The sequence below is a fragment of the Microtus oregoni genome, unplaced genomic scaffold (genome assembly GCF_018167655.1).
Source record: "Microtus oregoni isolate MIOR12 unplaced genomic scaffold, Mior012 000020F_ref0000438, whole genome shotgun sequence".
Taxonomy (NCBI): domain Eukaryota; kingdom Metazoa; phylum Chordata; class Mammalia; order Rodentia; family Cricetidae; genus Microtus; species Microtus oregoni.
Genome location: NW_024543079.1, coordinates 17,654,814 through 17,673,578, shown reverse-complemented (window position 1 = coordinate 17,673,578; position 18,765 = coordinate 17,654,814). Strand labels below are relative to the sequence as shown.

Here is an 18,765-nt window from a genome sequence, read left to right as displayed (position 1 = left end):
GTCATTCATCCATCCATTCATTCATTTACCAGGAGTTCACAATACAAAAGAGAAGAAACACTACCATGAAGGTACACTAACTGCACCCTGAGGGGCAGGACCCAAGGACAGCCCATAAGCACAGCTATCAGTCCCCAGTGGCCATGGCCCCAGGGACAAAGCTCTGCATTCTCAGACTTTGACTGCAATATCCGTAGGAGGGAGAAACACAAGCATGTGGCGACACCACGCCTCCCTAGTGTGTCCCTGCACAGCATGGCCTGACTCGATTGCTTTCACGCTCTGTAAAGTGGGTACTGGCATTTTCTTGCTCAAGAAGAAGCCAAGGCACAGAGGTTAAGCGACTTGGTGACAGTCACACAGCTGGTAAACGGTAGGGCTAGATTTTGAACTGTAAACTGAAAATTTCCTTAGTGAGCCAGGACTTACAGCATTCTTCAAACAAGAGCTGGGCTTTGCTCTGTTTTGCAGCAGGAGTGTGAGATTTAGGGTCAGCCACCTCTGATTCTAGGGGTACTGGCCAGGATACTCCCCAGTCCAAGACTTACCACCCAGAACAGGAAGTCCTGGGACAACCTACCCAGGAGACTTCTGATTCCTGGCGCCACCACGAAGCCAGAGTCACCACAGGGCAGAATGCCCCCGCCCCAGGCCCCAAGGGAGAAGGGAGGCCAGGAGCCAATCGTGTTGGGCACCCACAGGACTCTCCTCCAGGCTTGGAAGGCTTTCTGTCTCCAGGCTGCTTCCCCAGCCTCGCCTTGCTCCCTCCTTCTCCAGGCTGCTCTGGGGGTCACTGCCTGTGTTCCAAGCCTAACTTGGAATCAGAAGGGGAAGGTGGTGGAGGGGCCGAAACTTGAGAACCAGTCTTTGGGGGACAAGGATGGGGGTGGAGGGAAGGAAAAACTGGGGAGAGGAGAGGAAGAAGATTCAGACGCTTCCCACTGGGGAGGGAGCCTTGCAAGAGCTGTGGTCCAGTGTGTGCATGTGTGTGCGTGCGTGTGTGTGTGTGTGTGTGTGTATGGGCAGCCTTGAGTCTGGCCAGGGAGGACAGGCCCCACTGAACAATCAAAGCCTCAGAAGCAGAAAGGGACAGAGAGAGGACAGAGGTGCCTAAGGGGTTGGGGGGGGGAGAAGGAGGCGAGGCCTCACAGGGGAAGCCAGCAGCTGTGGCTGCCCTGAGTATAAATAGCCCAGAAGAGCTGGCCCTCAGGACTTATAGCAGTAGGAATCTGCAGCCACAGTCTGTCTTCACAGGCCCCAGCTGCCCAGCTGCACAGCACATCTGGGCAAGTGCTGGCTGTGGGTGGGTGCCCACCCTGGTACCTCTGACAAGATCTTCTCATCACCATTTGTTCTGAGATGCTCTGCCAACCAACCATGCTGCTAGGTGGCCTCCTCCTGCTGGCCACCATGACCACAGCCCGGCAGAGAGGGTCAGCCGGTGGGCGCCGCAATATTTACCGGGTCCAGCACGGCCAGTGCAGTTACACCTTTGTGTTGCCGGAGCCTGATCTCTGCCAGCTGGTGCCTGTGGCACCTGAGACCAACAGCCTCCAGGGGGACTTGCCTGCCTCCAGGCTGCCCCCAGCAGACTTGAGAGCCCAGCGGGCCCAGCGTGTGAGCCAGCTGGAGAAGATACTAGCGAATAACACGCAGTGGCTGCTGAAGGTACAGCTGGGGTTGTGTGGCGGGCTAGTGGGCGGCTAGGAGACTGCCCTGTTATCAGGTGGAACATCAATAGGTGTTCATCCTAAGCCAGAGGGGCTAGGGCTTTATGTTGCATAGAGCCTCTGAGATGTGGGGTTCAGAGAGGACGTGGGATGAGGATGGCTATCAGGCCTCATATGCAAGGCTGAGCACCATGTGGCCGGGAAGCCAGATGTTCGTTCATTCATCTAAGAGGAATTTGCTGAATATGAGTCAGGACCATTCTAAGTGCCGGGCATCCCCACAGGAACAGGACAGTACATTCTTATCTAATGGGCTGAGGAAAGGGCGCAAAAAAGTTGTCTGCTTCTGTGGGGCCTCACACAAGCAGAGATAGGAAGAAGGCACAGGTTGGCTTTCCCAGTCAGATCCTTGGAGAATCTCTGAGGAAGTGAAGAGAGCAAATGGGTACCTGGAGGGCATCCTAGCAGAGGTGAGGCTAGAAGAGCACTTAAGTTGGGGTGGGGGAAGGGACATTCATGGAGGGATGATGGGGCCGCAAAGGCCCTTTGGGATTTTGGTGTCTAAGTGACTTGGCTACCACAGTGTTGTGAGCAGGCTGAGACTAGTAGATTTGGTTTAAGTAAAAGTCATACTGGGTAGAGTGGCCTCTGGGAGGTGTGAGGTCTCCATGGATACTGCAAGCTCCGTACATGACGTTCTAAAGTCTATAGAATGGTTATCTGGTTCTGATTCATGCTGAGGCTCCTTGATAAACTGAAACTAAAGAACCAAGAACCAAAAGGTGAGTACATCGCTGCAGTTTGGGCCAGGACCAGAAGGGTACCTGACAGTCCTCTTGCACTTCCAGATGGTGCGAGTGGTGTCAGTCTAGGTAAGCACTGGGTACAGAGTCGAAGACAAACTGGTCTACGAGCGTGTGGGCAGGATCCTGTCCTGTGGGACCTGGATGTTGTCACCCACTAAGAAAGAGAAGGAGACCTAGAACCACTGGGGGCGGGGAGAGTGGACTGAACCAATCCATGGAGGTTTAAAACAAGGCAGACCATAGACATGCCTGGTAGACAATGAGCCAAACAGAACAATGGCCATCCAGAACGCCTCTCTCACCCCTGTGGTTTCCAGACTGTTGGTTCTTTTTACATTGTTATTACATGTGTTAACTTATCTGTGTGTACATGCACATGTCACCTATGTGAAGGTCAAGGGACACTTGTGGGAGTCACGTCTCTCCTTCCACCACCTGGGTCCCAGAGTTCAAAGTTGGGTCATCAGGCATATTAGCGAGTACCTTTATCTGCTGAGCTGTCTTGCTAGACCCTGAACTTCTTAAATCATACACTCGGTAGGAAAGGTTTGCTCTCATGTAGAAGATGCACATTTGGGATTTACACACACAAGCCTATATCAGTATAATGCACCTGGATGACCCCCCTGTAATGAGCAGGCTATGCTACATGTACTGAAGCCCTGTCCCCACATGCTTTTACACGCCCACCCACATCACACATGCAGCCTCCGGTCCCTGCTGCATCCCAGATGCTGCTTCTTGCCTCCTGCCCCTCAGCATCGCTAGCCCACCCCCATCCTGTGTCCCTGTCCCCATGGAAGGCTTTCTCAACTTCCCACACTGGCTGCTCCCATGCTGCTCGAAGCCTGGTTCTGTGGGCAGCTGTCCCCAAGTTCTATGAGATGTCTGAGTCAAGCCTTCCTCTCTAACCTTTCCCTCCCCCTCCCCATCCACCTCGCACCAGATGTGTCCCCTGTTCTAATAAACCGTAGAAGCTATGGGGATTGTCCCATGCCTCCCAGTCCCTAGGCCTTCCTCAGGCTCAGAGGGAATAGAGGCCCTCAACCTCCTCATCTCCACCCCCCATGTCCCTAGGGACTTTCCTCTCTCTGTTGGTCTGCTCCTCAGTGTTTAATCATCCCCAAAGCATCCCCCATGCTCAGGAAATTGGAGGTATTGGGAACAGCAGCAGCTATAACCCATACTCTGCCTCCTCTTCCTCCTCAAGTCACTTCCCAGGTCCCAAATCCTATGCCCACAACTCAGCTCAACTTCCTAGACTTCAGGGCAGTGTTGGCAGCCAGCATCATCCTCTCGCTCAGGTCTGCCCAGAAGCACTCTCCCTATACCCAGTCTATCCCTCCTGGCTCCACCTGTACCAGCTGTTGGCTTCTCTGTGCTCACTTACACAGGACTTGCCATCTCTCCTTTAAACACCGCCTTTACTTCCTGCTAGCTCCCTACCCCAAGTCCCAATCTCTCGTATCTTGAACCCACTAGTACTAGCGTCTGGGAAATAGTGGAGTCAGTAGAAGATTTTGATTTGATGATCACTGAGACCCGTCACTTGACCCAGGTAGAGGATCCTACCTGGGTGTCACCCACCTAGATTCATAATCCAGGGAGTCCTGTGGGACTGAGGAATGATGGGAGAGTCCTCCAGCCTGGCCTCTCATTGGTGGGCCAGGAATCCCTGATTAGTTGTAGGTGAACAAGCTTATTTCCTTATCTCACAGTAGGTCAGGGGGCCCTGAGAACACCATGAGACTCTCAGGCACCCTTTCTGCTGTGTCCCAGTGGCAGGAACGACACCAGCACCATGCAGTTGGTGCAGCGGCAGTGGGTTGATGGGTTTGTAGTCTTTCAGCACAGTCCACACCTGAGTCACCCCAACTCTGACCTCAGTCATGGTCCCTCTTATCCACATGGAACCAAGGGCGGTGAGCATCCCTTCAGGCAAGGAATGTCACCCACCCATGCTGGATTCTCAACAGGTTCCCAGCCTGGACCAGTCTCTGGTCTCTTGTCATCTTCTGGGTGAGGGGCCTGTTGGGTCGAGCACATTCTTTCACAGCACTTAGCATTCACACCCGGTCACCCAACCCCTGTAAAACCTGCTACGTGTCAGACCCATGGACCTACACCTGCCTAGAAGTTTCTTGGCTTGAATGTGTTACCTCCTTGGGTGGCAGCAGAGCCCAGAGAGGAGAACTTTGACTCTGGAGTTTCAGTTATTCCTTCCCTTCGTGACTGAGAGAAGAGGCCTTGCCTCCCCAGGCTTCACCAAGTAATAGCACTGCCCTCTTCTAGGAAGATTTAGTCTGACAATGCCCAGGGCATTCTCTTCTCAGTGGGTCCTAGGTGAGTCCAGGGTATTTGCTCCAGGGTCCTCTGCAAACAGACGTGAACCCTGAGCCTTTCATTGCCCCCAGTTGAGATGTGTACCCCTCCCTTGAATAATCACACACACACACACACACACACACACAACATTGTCCCACACACATTCATATCCCTTGAACATGCTTCTCATCCCAGGCAGGGAAGTTGTGCCTTCTGTGGCTGCAAGCTGGGACTTTCTTTCGGCTCCTGTCCCTTCCTGGCATTGTCTTGGGGCCATCAAAACTCCAAGTTTCCTTTTTGGGTTTTTTTTTTTAAGAGTTTGGAAACACTCCCTGATCATGTCTTCACAAAGTGCTGCTAAGCCTGCCCAAGTGCTCCACCACAAGGTCCTTCTCTTGAGCTGCAAGGGAGCCCCTCCCTGGTGTAGGCTTAAGCAGCCAGCACCGACCTGCATATCTCTAACTCCCTGTGTGTTCCTGCAGTTTATCTATGAGGAACCTGAGGCAGGAGGGGTCGGCAAGTGCACGTCCAACTGCCCTATGTCTTCTCCTGACTGTGGAAGCTGGACGCTGGAGGGCAATGCTGAAGGGAGCCTGTAGCCACCACCTCCCCACTGTGTGGCTGCTGGGGTCCTACCACCCAGTCGTGTGAGCCCCAGCCTCACCTTCCTTCTTGCACTCTTCCTCCCTGCACCCCTCCTTTGCCTTTCTTTACCCTACTCACCCCACCCCTCTCTCCTCCCAGAAAGCTTCTGTTCAGTGGCTCGTGACCCACAATGCCTATCGTGGGCTGGACAATGCTCACTTCAGCTCCGTGCCTCTACCTGGATGAACTGCTGTGACCAGGAGGGATGGGGGGGGGGGCATGGACAGTGAATGAAAGGAGTTCCTGCTGAGTAGTGTGGCACAATGGTTAGCCACAGACCTACCAGAATGACCAGGACCTTTGCTTGGGACAGCAGATATGAAGAGCAGGAAAGGTCTCCTCGCCTGAGACCTGGCAGGAGAACGCCTGACCATAGCTGATACCCCATAGCCCTGCCTTTCCTTATTGGGGTTCTCCGTTACTTCTCACGGTGTTTACCAGTCTTGGGTCTTCCAGCCATAGAGTGCCTTCCTTGGCTTCTCTCTGTCCCCTCATCTCTTGTCTGTGGATGAGGAACACCCACTCCAGACCCCAGTGCTGGGCCCTAGCCAGTGTCCACTGTCAGGGAGCAGCATGTCTTCCCTAGTCTCTAAGGCCACAGGGGAAGAACAGACATCACCCATAGAACTCAGGTCCTGTGCTTCCTCGTCTGCTCTGTGTGAGCACTGCCATAGGGTTCTGAGGCCTACCCCACGATCTGTCTCTGCCTCCCTGTTCCTAGCTTTCTTTCTGTCTCTGTTTCTGTCTCTGTCTGTCTGGTCTGTCTCTGCCTGTCTATCTGTCTCTCTTTCTCTATGTCTCTCTGTCTCTTTCCCTCCATCCCTCCTTTCTTCCTCCCTGTCACCCTGCGCTTCTCTCTCCTTCTCCCTGTCACTTTCTGTCTCCTTCAGGCTCTCCCCCAAAGTTCCTAAGCCATCTCTCCTGCCTCTACCTCTCTGGATGTCCATTCTGGAGAGTTGGACCCAGGACCCCAAGGTGCCCACCCTCAGCCCAGCTGCTTGGCTTGAGTCCCTCTGCCCCCTCTGTCCTCAGCCACAGGAAGAGGAGCTGGCTCCACCGGTGTGCAGGCTCCTGGCAGCAAACAGATTATCTGGGCCCCTCAGCCCGGTGGCCTGGCCTGCAGGCCCAGGGTCAGGAGGGCATTCAGCAGGAACCTAGTGTGGGGTCCTGGCCCCACCCAAGACCCTCCCAGGCTGACAGGGGCTCCCAGAAGCCCTGGCCTCCCCAGGCTGCCTGTAAATTCTTGGCATTTTCAGCCTTCGGTTATGCAAACAAGAGATAAATCTCAGTTGCCACAAGAAATAAATCTTGGTTCCCGAATGAAATAGCTTGGGGTTGGTTTCCTAACCTCTCCACTGGCTTTCTGGGCAGTCAATGCGGGGGATGGGTGGAGCAGCAGCCTCTGCTTCTGAGAGGAACGGGATGACTTTTCCAAGAAGGGCTCAAGAACTGCTTCTCCGGGAGTCCTGGCCCAGGACGAGCAGTTGGCTGATACTCAACTGAAGGCAGCAACAGCGGCTGCCTAAGGCCTGTCCTGCCCCCAGAGGGACAGGTTTATTTGTTCATGTGGCTTGGCCAGTCAGCCTGTGGGCCAGGGCCACGTGTGTCTAGCTCTGTCTCCTCCAGTGCCTAGAGAGCTCGAACTAGGATGCACATCCTCCCTGTTTCCTGATAACAGGAAGTGCAAGCCCCAGACGGGTCCATGAGCTGTACTTCCTCCACGACATTCGGTCACCTCAAACTCAGCCACATTCAGTTACTTCAGCCTCCGAGGGGCCCTGGAATACAGCTTTGCTGACCTGAAGGGCTCCCCAGGGCCTGGAACAGCTGTGGTGAGGAGCACGTCCTGAGGGTGCATTGAGCAGCTGAGGGCCTCTGGGGGAAATCATTTGTATGGCTGGTTTCTTTAGGAAGTGAAAGTCAGCGTACTCCCTGGCTCCCAGCATAACCAAGGACAAGGACAGGAGAAATTCAGGTTGACATTCACGGGGCACTTTCTGTGTAGCACACATTTGTGCTGTGTACTTTGTGTAGATTTTAGCATTTCCTTCTCGTGGTGACCCCAGGAGATGAGACTGTCAGTGAGGAGGAAACAGGCACCGGGAGATGGGGTGACCCATCCACAATCGCAGGGTCAGGGAATGTAGATCAGAGGAGAGCCATGCTCTAAGTACCAAGGCCAATTTCTCATAGCTGCAGTGGCTTGAAATCCAGGGGGTGCAGATCCTCTGTCTGGGATCCCGGCTGTACTGCTCCATCCTTGGCCAGGCCACAGGATGACTTGGGGATCCCAGCTGCATGCCTGCCAACTGTCTTTGCAGCAACTTGTTCTGTTTTCAGGAGGGGAGATGGCACTAAAGTGTGGATATCAAAAAGGCTGATGGACCGGCAGGGCTTGTCTCCCAGGAAACACCACCGTGGAGCTGGAGAAGGCAGGGGATTGGCACTGGTACCCAGGTCAGCTCAGGTCTCTCCACTTACACAGAGTCTGTTTTTTAAAACTCCCTGAGCCTCAGTTTCCTCATCTGCGAAGTGGGGATTATAATAAATTCCTCTGGTAAAGACAAAGTAAAGTGAGACCCGAAAACTATCTGGTGGGGTCTCAAGATAAAGAGATACCTTGGGGACCCACTTCCCTCAGGCAGTTAGACCAGCAGAGCCTGTGGACCCCTACTCCTGGCGCTAGCCCAGCCTCCATTGGTCTATAGCACAGCAGGTCCACCGTGCAGGGGTGAATAAAGAAGAGCATTTCTGAGCAACTGTGGGCACCTCCCTCAGAAAGCTCTACAGCGGTGTGATTTGATCTCAGAGGGGGCCAGCACTGCCCATGAGCCTGGCATAGTCTGCTCCTTGCCAGCATTCTTGCCCATTTGCTCAGCTTGATAGGAGACGCATAAAACCTTTCTGGGCCTCCTCATCAGCTCCAGCTTGGTTTCCTTGCATTCCTTTGGGCCCTTTAAGTGTTTGCTGAAATGGTTCGTGTATATAAAACGACAGGGAGAGGAAGCATCCCGCTACAAAGACAAAGCCTCACCAAGGCCATCATGCTCCTGCCTCTGCCCCCTCCTCCCAGCATAAAAAGCCATTCTGTATTTTGTGCTGGGGTGCACAGCCTCTTCTCATCTCCTCCAAGCAGGAAATGCAAGCAGCTGGGCCCAAACCCTGCCCATCAGCTATACATCCTCTGCCACATACGGTCAATCAACCTCCTCCGTGACCCTGTACCTGGCCCTGCTCTCTTCTCCCGTCCCGCTTTCAGAGTCTGCCTCAGACTGCTAACGACTCAGGCCAGGCCTGCAGAAGCAGTTCTGCTTACCAGCTTCAGGGGCAATGTTGGGCTCTCCCAGCTTCGGCTTACTCATTTGGGGGGACCATCACACTCCCCTCTGGGATGCTGGGGACCCGATTAGGGAAGAGCCATGCACTGCAGCTGAGCAGGGAGGAAGAAGAGTGCTGGAAGCAGCTCTCTAGATCACAGCCCAGGTGATGTCACTACAGGTGATATCACAAGCAGGGTGAGGAAAGGCAAGGGACTCCTGTTTGAGTTCTTTTCACAGACCTACTCAGGGGAAGCTCGGATTCTTGACTTTGGTGCAGGAAAGAATTCAGGATGAAGCACTGTTGGATTTTATTTTAATAAGAAACTTGAAGCACAGGACTAGCAGAAAGACACACTTTAGAAAAGGAGACTGCACCCTCAAGTGTGGATCCTTTAGGTCTCGCTCAAGCGTCTCAGCAGAAACCATGTTTTCGGTTTTGATTTTGATGACTCTAGGGTTACGTCTCAGAAGGTTGCATAGAAACTTTTCTCCTTTTTCCTTCTTTATAAAAAAAATGGGTTTATAGGATAGTTCTAGGGCTCTTAGAATGGGAAACAATCTCATAAGATAAAACCATGGGTCATATGGGTAGAAGGGGCCTACGACATTCCTTTGACTGTAAATGGCATTTCTTGAAGATTCCTCACAAATTGCAGGTTACAGTGGGGAAAGGAGGGAGGTCTTCTGTGCTTAGACCTTAAGCGTGACTCATCGCTATTTTGACGTTCTTCTTTGAAAACATCTTGATATCAAGAGAATACCGTCTGTGTGTTGGCAGCCTGCACAGTCAATATTCATTGTGCTGGAACTGTCGGCTCTCGGGGGAGGTAGAAGGCAAAAGCTTCTACCAGATTCCAGAGCGAAGTGCTCCCTTCCTTCTGTACCACCCAGTGGTTCTGGCCCAGGGGTCCTTGCAGAGCATGGCCTGGAGGAGCATTCCTGTAACGGGGCCATTCCCCTTGGAAGGGAGCACTGAGTGAGTTCAGAGCAGGGGGTGTAAACAGACTCAGCTATGTGGATGGCCACTGGGACCTCTCTCCCAGTGGCCACAGCAAGAGGAATTGCAGCTGGACAGGGATGGAGGACTTGCTGTTCACACTACTCCTCTTGGCTCCCTGGAAGTTTGAACCATGTGTTTTTATATCTGCCTTCAGAAAAAGTTAAAATTGCAGCCAAATGTGGAGCCCATCTGTAATCCTAGCACTTGGGAGATAGAGACAGGAGGAATTGGGTGTTCAAGACCAACCTGAGCTACATAAGAACCTGACTTTAAAAAAGAAACACATTAAAGAGTTAAAATTAGAGACATGTGAATTGAAACTGAGAGAGAGAGAGAGAGAGAGAGAGAGAGAGAGAGAGAGAATTACCTGAGGAGAAACATCTGAGTTGACCCATGGCCTCCACACTCAGGCCCATACACACGCAACATTAAATTCAAAACAAAGGAAACAAATTGTCTTGTGAGTTCCTAGAAACACATCTGTGTCTGGTACAGCCAATCCTGCTTCTCTATTCATCCTTGGACTACGTGGTTCTGGTAGTAGAGCTGCTCCGTTCTGTGCGCAATATCACAGGCGCACGATGATCTAGCGAGGGACTCACGTCCCTTCTGTCCCTAGGAGCTGGAGGCACACCTCCGTCGTAATACCCACAGGTATGTGACACATGAGTATATCTGTCATTTCCGCTGGTGACCAGACCACTCTGGTCGCTCCTGGCCTAATTCCATCCACATAAGAAAAGTTCGCTTTAGCAAGAGATTATTTGGAGGGAAAATATCATTTTTTTAGTGTGCAGATTCCCTGAATTCTACTAAGAGATCCTTTGGGAGCCCAAGGACACAAGTGAAAACTTACTAGTGGAGGAGCTGAAGAGATGGCTCAGCAGACAAAGGTGCGTAATTGCTCTCCAAGAGGCCCGGAATTCAATCCCCAGCACCTACATCAGCCAGCTCACAGTTACCTGGAAATCCAACTCCTCGGGCCTCTGTGGGCACCTGCACTTGTTCTCTCTCTCTCTCTCTCTCTCTCTCTCTCTCTCTCTCTCTCGGGCCTCTGTGGGCACCTGCACTTGTTCTCTCTCTCTCTCTCTCTCTCTCTCTCTCTCTCTCTCTCTCACACACACACACACACACACACACACACACACACACTTAGAAATAAAATAAATCTTTGAGGAAAAAAAATGAACACCTGGTAGTGTCAGGCAAGGTGGGACACTCCTATGATCCCAACACTGAGGAGGCAGAGGCAGGAGGATCACATGTTTGAGGCCAGCCTGGGCTACATAGTGAGACTGTCTCAAAGGAACAGAAGAATATCTGGCATATATGCTAGCTGCTAAATACATTAATTATATATTCAATCACAATATAATTTTGACGTTTATTTATTTCGCGGTGTGTGTGTGTGTGTGTGTGTGTGTACACACGTACATGTAAACACGAACACACATACATATGTGTGGAGGTCAGAATGTAACTTGCAAGAGGTGGTTCTCTTCTGCCATGAGGGCTCCTGAGATCACAGTCAGGACATCGGGCTTGGCTGCTCCTTTACACACTGAGCCATCTTTCTGGCCTTTCATTGCACTTTTAAACTACAAACATATTTGAGATGTGTAATACAAACCGAAGATGGCTGTCCCCCCACTGTCACTCCTCTCCAGAGGTTGGTCACGCTGGCTAACAGCTTGCCGTCCTTGTCTTCCATCTGTGCACACACAGCATGCGTCACCCGCATCTTCCTTCCACAAGAGAAGGGCCATGTCACGCAGGAGTGGATCTCCACTGTGGCAGGAGTGAGTCCGCAGTGTGGATGGTGCTCTGGTCTGGCCATGGCGATGCTCACTCACGCACATCTGAAGAGCACGGAAGAGGCTCGGCTGTGGTGTCAGCCAGCTTTGCCAGGAGGTAACTAGCATACGTGTACTAGGGTTTGTCACCTGCTGGTTACACAACCACACAGAGCTGTTTACCCAGTCATCTCAACAGCACTCCTAGAAACCCTGGGGGTAGAAGCTGTGATTATCCCTGCTTCAGTGAAGAGTCTCGGGTAGATGGAAATACTTGTCTGAGGCCAAGTGGTGGCCACCGCTGATCCAAGGCTTGACCCCCTTTCTATAGCAGTGGCTTTTCTGAACCCTGAGCCTCATGCACCTCAAAAAGACACATGGAGTATATAGCTCTCACCAGCCTCGACCTTCAAATCCCACACATACTCCCATCTGTTTTGGGGCCTTCATCTTTGCCTTCCCTCCACCCGAAACCTCTCCATCCTGACTTTTCTCTAGCTATTGGGATCTCTTCCTCTTAGCCCAAATGACCCTGGCCAGCTTGCCTTGAGTGTTTGTCCTGCCTGGTTTTGTTCATGGTGTATATCACTACTGCAGGTTGACTTGTTTGCCTAGTAGGGGCCCTGAAAACAGAATACTTGTTGATTTTGCTCATCCCTGACTCCCTATACTAAGGGCAGGGCCGGTTATGTAGCAAGGGTTCAAAAAATACTCCTGAGTGGGTATGTGCTTGAAACCAAGATCCCATGTTGGTATAAGAAAACAGTTCAAATTATAATGCATATTTATCTGGGACATTTTCTAGAACCTTGTGTTGGGTTTCTTTTTTTATTGAGGCATAATCCACATATAGCAAAATCCATGTACTGCCATCTCATGGTATAAGGTATTGCCAGCAACCCTAAAAGTTCTTGTGTCCCTTTGAAGACACACATGCCCACTCAAGGCCTGGTGAATGGAGATTACGACTTGCTCAAATGCCCCACTGGTGGGGTCCCACATCTGCAGACACTGAGTCTGTGTTTTTCGCTTTGGAAGCCTGTCACTGTGGCTGGGTACACTAAGGACTCGTTTGTTCCTTCTCTTGGAGTGGAGCCCACAGGGTGACTGGGGCTCAGCTATTCAGCTCTTAGCCAATTAAGATACATCTATATAGATAACAGCAATAAAGCAGGCTCACTTGGACCTGCTCAGTCACCAAAACTACATACTGGGGTTTGCATGGAGGACCCTTCCTTTCTTCCTTAGTCTCTGCCTGCTGAGACATCTCCTTTCCCCTCCTCTCCTCTGCCCTTTCCACATGCCTTCTTCCAAAGAGAGGACTGTACTTACTGCCTCCATAGAACATATTTGGGAAGTGAGGTCCAGGAGCATCCAGAACGCTTCCAGGGCGCACAAAGAGGAAGGCAGCAGAGTGGGGGCTTGAAGGTGAAGGAGTGGTGCATGCTGGGAATAGGGAATGCTGTGGCTCGGATCTGAGAATTGGCTGCTCCGAGGGGCTAGGAAAGGTTCTGATGGTCTGATCCTAGTGGAGTGATACCCGGATAACAGCAGAACCCTGCCTGGGTCAGGTTCTCAAGAGGGTTTCTTTCCACATCCATTGACTGGTGCCTCAGCCTGGCCAGCCCTGGCTGCCTGTCTAAGGTACCCAGAACCCCAGCCTGGCTGACAGGCCATCTGGCTGGGATTATCTGCTGAGGGCCCAGGCCAGTGGGTGGGCTAGCCGACTGGATAACAGGATGCAGCTGTGGATGGCTTAAGCCCCGCCCAACTACTTACAGTCACAGGCCCAGTGGGGAAAATCAGTGAGTCTGCTTTTAGGGAGCCCTAATCACTCAAGAGGGCCCTAAGTCACCCTGAGTCCTCAGCCCGGCTCTATAGACTGAGGGAGGCCTCATGGAACCGGGGCTTTCCTATATGTGAGTTCTAACTTGAAACCTACAGTGTGCAGAATCCACATCAGTCCTGACGTGTAGAGAGCTCTCTGGAAAGTTCTCTACTCAGAAATAAACTTGCTGCTGACTGTCTAAGTAGAAGCTCAGGGCCCTGGAGTCTGCATCTGACCCAAGTTCTAGAAGGTTCATGTTGAGCAGAGTCAACAGGCAGACCTGGCACTGCTCCGTGCACCCTAGCCACTGGTGGGCCCCAGTCAGCCACCCAGTAGTGTCCCTGGGGAGCTGAGGGAGGAGGTGAACAGACTGAAAGTTCTTCCTGGGAGCTCAGCAGATAGACTTAATAGCAGGATGTGTGGGATGAACAGAAAAGAAGTCAAGATTAAGGTCTGGGTTTGGGCCTTCAGGATTGGGTGGGGCCATTCGCTGAGAGGAACAAATGGGAGAGGACTGAGATCCAGGGACAGGGAAAGAGGGAGGACTCAGGCCTCTGCTGGGCACGGGAAAAGCTAGTTGTTTGGTGCTCGTTTCTTTATTTCTCTCTCTACTCATTTGTTTTTGAGACAGGGTCTCAAGGTAGCCCAGGCTGGCTTTGAATTCACTAGGTAGCTGCGGATACCCTTATATTACACAGCCCCTTGTCTACCTCCAAGTGCTGGAATTCCCATATCCAGTTTTAGAGATGCTTGTCTGAAACCTGTGTAGCTATGGAGAGGTGTCCAGAAAGAATTCCTCATAGGAAATGGTAAGTCATGAACTATGAAAGTCTCCAAAGCACACGTGCAGTATCCCAGAGCTTTGGAGCGCTGAGTCCTTCAGTGTCTGGCCCCAGAGAGAGCCTATGCATTTTCTTAGAAACATATACAGTCAACTAGGGATGGTGGTACATGCCCTTGACCCCAGCACTCAGGAGGCTAAAACAGGGGGGTTGTTGTGAACTCAAGACCAGTCTCCTAAGTTCTGGGCTGTAGAGCAAGACCCTGTCTCAAAAAAACACACAAACACACACACACAAAAGAAAAACTAAAATCAAGGCCCTTAGAAGAGCATCTACTAATACTGTAGCTATAATCTAAATATTAAAGACCAAATTGACAGTGAAGCTGTTGCTCCATCCAGTGGTGGGTTGGTAACTCCTATAATTCCATAGTCATACTGGTGGGGGAAGGGGGTTCTGTAGATATCCGGCTAAGGATGCAAGCATTCAGAATTTCTCTTTGTCATGGAGTCACAGGACATGCTGGGCCAGCTCATCTTTGTGGCCTGAACTACATTTGATGGAAATGTCAAATTGCAATTACAAATCCATGTCCAGTGTCACCTAGCACTCACTCAATGCCGTGGACTCCTGAAATCTCTTCACAGACTGTCTGGTCCCCTATCAAGGACCCCTGGCCTACGGAAAGAAAGGCAAAGAGACCAAGACTGAACCATGAGAAGGAGGATTCAGCAGTGGCCGGGTTGTAAGAGGAGAGTGTGTTTGATTGTATGTGTGTCCTGCAGCTATGCTGGTGATAGTTACAATATGAGATAAGGGGTCAAGGAGATCACGACAAGGTAAATTAAAGGATCTTGGCAGGACTAGGGATGGAACCCAACAGACAGAGCCCTCGCCACACAAGCCTGAGTTTGGATCCCCAGAACCCAAGGAAAGCTAGGTGCTAGTAGCACATGTCTGCCATTCCAGCCCTCCTGCAACAGGGGAGACTGAGACAGGAGAAATCCCCCAGTAGCTCTCAGGCCAGTTAATCGGCAGCGGTAGACAAGAGACCCTGTCTCAAACAAGACAGAAGGTAAAGACCAAGACTCCGGGGATAGAGAAACTGGGAGGCAACTGGAGGGAGCAGGTCCTAGTTATTAGATGGATCTGTGAGCACATATCCTCCATGTGCTACAAGAGAGGGTTAGGGGGGGCTGGAGAGATGGCTCAGTGGTTAAGAGCACTAGCTGCTCTTCCAGAGGTCTTGAGTTCAATTCCCAGCAACCACATGGTGGCTCACAATCATCTGTAATGAGATCTGGCGCCCTCTTCTGTCGTGTGGGCATACATGGAGGCAGAATGTTGTATACACAATAAATAAATGAATCTTTTTTAAAAAAAAAAAGTGATGATGCAGAGGAAGAAGGAAGATGAGGGCAGAGGCCTGGCGATGCTCCAGGCTGCTCCAGCTCCAGGCTGCTCCACGCGTCTTCCTTGTGTCTCCACTTCAAGGTCTCAGTTTTTTTTTAAATATTTATTTATTTATTATGTATACAATATTCTGTCTGTCTGTATGTCTGCAGGCCAGAAGAGGGCACCAGACCTCATTCCAGATGGTTGTGAGCCACCATGTGGTTGCCGGGAATTGAACTCAGGACCTTTGGAAGAGCAGGCAATGCTCTTAACCACTGAGCCATAAGGTCTCAGTTTTATAAAGAACACACAGCTGCTCCACGTTCGGTAGTATTGGATCAGGTCTGGAAACCCACGTTTCTAACCAGCTCCAGGTGAGGCTGATCCATGGACCACTCTCTAGGCTTTCCCAGTGCTCTTCCTATGCCCGCTGGGTCTTGGCAGTGGAGCATACACGGGAAGTGCTCATGGGCAGAGGAGAGACGAGAGAGGGTGGGCAGAGGAGTCAGAGAATGAAGAAAGAATCAGCCCAAGGGAGCCAGACCCCCATTCAAGATCCCCATTCCTCCTTGAGAGCCCTGGCCTTCCAAGGGCCCCTTTGAGTGGCCCCTGTGGATCTTAAGGAAGCCTGAGTTCTGGCCTGAGAGACAGAGGGACCCAGTCAGTGAGTGCAGCCAGGAGCAGTGAAGCAGAGGCTCAGCCTGGGGACTCGCTGTTCACCTCTCCAGCTTGATCTTGGCTTCCCAGCACACCAGCGCCGTGGCCTCTCAGGAAGAATAACAGCCCTGCCAAAGAAAGCAAGCCAGCTCAAGGCATTCAGGGCCCTTCCTTGGATGCTATGAGTTCAGCCATTTGGCAGACAGCCAGACTAAAAGAAAGTTCGGTTTGGCAGATGGACACGGAAACCTGTACAAAGAAAAGATGTGAGCCCACCCAACCCTCCTCTGCCATAGGCCAGTTCTCCCCTAGGAAGCTGGGGAAAGGCAAGACATGAGGGCTACACTCTGACCCTTGCTGAACCCCTTTTCCTATCACTTCCTTGAACACAATTATTGAGTAGCCACTGTATACCTGGTGGTGTGTTAGATATTGGAGATGAAATATTGAGCAAGACTGTATCCCTGACACTCTGGAGGGTACTAAGGACTGGTAAGTGTGATGTCAGTGAAATGACATGAGGGAGTGACCGTGTGAGTGGAGAGGTTCTGGAGAGAGTACAGGGGACGTAGCATGTGGAAAGGCCTAAGGTGGGCAGGTGGCTGTCTTGGAGGGATGCGTGGAGCACAGCCTCTGGAGTAGAACGAGAGATGAAGGGAAGGATGGAGGACGGAGTGGACTGGCTCTGGAGGAAACAGCAAATCCAGATTTTTTAGCTTTTCCTATAAGATGGGACCCTGGGGTAACGTAGAGCAAAGGAGGGGTGTGGCTCACCTAGTTTCAACAGGACCCTTCTGGCTGTCCAGCGGGGGACAGATGGTTTGCAACAAGAATAAAGATAGAAGCCAGTGGGGGAAACCTAGGGAAGGGAAACACTGACCTGACAGGGCACAGTCTCAGCCAGGGGTCTACCCTAGCTGCTGCTCCGTACTCTGCCATGGAGCTTTGTGGGAGGGAGCGACAGGAGGCTCCTCCCAGCCCCTGCCCTGTCACTGCAGCCCTCTGTCTCCCTACAGCTGGAGAAGTCCATCCTGAGGAGTTTGAGGTCAAACCTGGTGCAGGCCGAACAGCACACAGTCCCGAACCAGACAAGCACCGTGCTAGCACCGGGTGCCGACGTCGTGAACCAGACCCACAAGTTGACTTCTGTGGAGGCCCAGGTAACAGGAGAGCCACCAGAGGGCTTCCTTTCTCTGCCACTGTCCCAGTGAGGCCTGAAGTCCCCTGGCCTCCTCTCTCTGATGACACATCCACAGAGCCGGTCATCTTGTTCTAGACTGCAGTCCTGGGTCGGACTTCTCTGTGAAAACTCAAAGACAAGACTGGACTGGGCTCTTGGGAGCAAAGGAGGGAGCAAGGGAGTGGGGAGGAAGGAGCAACTGTTTGCTAAAGCCCTTGTGTGTGTCAGATACCACGTGAGACCCCAGATCCAGGCTAGAGCCGTAAGCAAAACAGTCAAACTTCTGTTGACCTGGACCCCACCAAGAAGGATACACGGCCCCTGTGTGTTACTCAGTGGCGGTGCCAGGGAGCCAGCATGGCACAGAGAGAAAAAGGGGTGTGCTGGGTGCATGGGTAGAATGGGAGGCTATGAGTCCAGACAGCAAGGTCAGAAGGACACCGGGATATAGTGCTAATAGGATGTGTACCAAGTTGCTAGGAAGAATACACTAAACAGGGAGAACAGCATGCATAAAAGCTCAGAGGTAGAGGCTGGGCTGCTCCAGGAATATGGAGGAGGGCAATGGCCTGAGAGACAGAACAAGGAAACAATAGATGGAAACTGAGTCAGGGGCCCAGTGAGGATGAGCTTTCCATGGAAGGGTTCTGAGCAGAGGGGCCACAGCATGAAAGGCTGCCTCAGACCGCTTTGTAGGAAAGGGATGAAGGGGGAAAGGCAAGGGCAAGGCACCCGGTGAGGCCAGCACAGGACACTGGATGAGAGGCAGCAGACGGTGAGCTAGCTGGCTTTCTGTTGCTATGATAAACACCATGACTAAAAGCAACATAGGGAGAAAGAGTTTATTTAACTTTTGCTTCCAGTTAACAGTCCATCATCGAGGGAAACGAGGGCAGGAACTCAAGCAGGAACAGAGGCAGGAACCATGGATGAATGTTGCACAATGGCTTGCTGTCCACGGCGGGCCCAGTTTGCTTTCTTATATGGCTCAGGACCACCTGCCCAGGAGTAGCATCATCCTTAGAGGGCTGGGCCCTTCTAAGTCAATCAACAATCCAGAAAATGCCCCACAGACATACCCTCAGGCCAATCTGAGAGAAGCACTCTCCTAACTGGGACTCCCTGGAGAACTCTGGGCTGTCAAGTTGACAGCTGAAGCTAACTAGGAGAAGCCAAGATGCAACGTGGCCTTAGGGGGAAAGGAAGTGTTGAGGGGCCATTTGGAAGATGGGGCTGATAGACCCATTTCATGTGGGGTCAAGGATATATATGCCTCTGGAGCCCAGACGGCTAGAAGATTGGCATTGGCGTGCAATAGCAGTAATGAGGAAGGGCAAATCAGAAACTGGATGAATGAGGGAGGG

At 51.9% G+C, this 18,765-nt stretch overlaps 1 protein-coding gene across 1 annotated transcript in view; it reads left to right on the top strand.

Annotated features, from left to right (window-relative positions):
* Positions 1–1,359: 1,359 nt before the first annotated feature.
* Positions 1,360–18,765, top strand: part of Angpt4 (angiopoietin 4) — a 33,390-nt gene continuing 15,984 nt past the window's right edge. Inside the window, exons 1-2 of the mRNA XM_041670437.1 lie at positions 1,360–1,668; positions 17,238–17,381. Of these exons, the coding sequence (XP_041526371.1) occupies positions 1,360–1,668; positions 17,238–17,381 (453 nt within the window). The remainder of the gene's footprint in view (positions 1,669–17,237; positions 17,382–18,765) is intronic.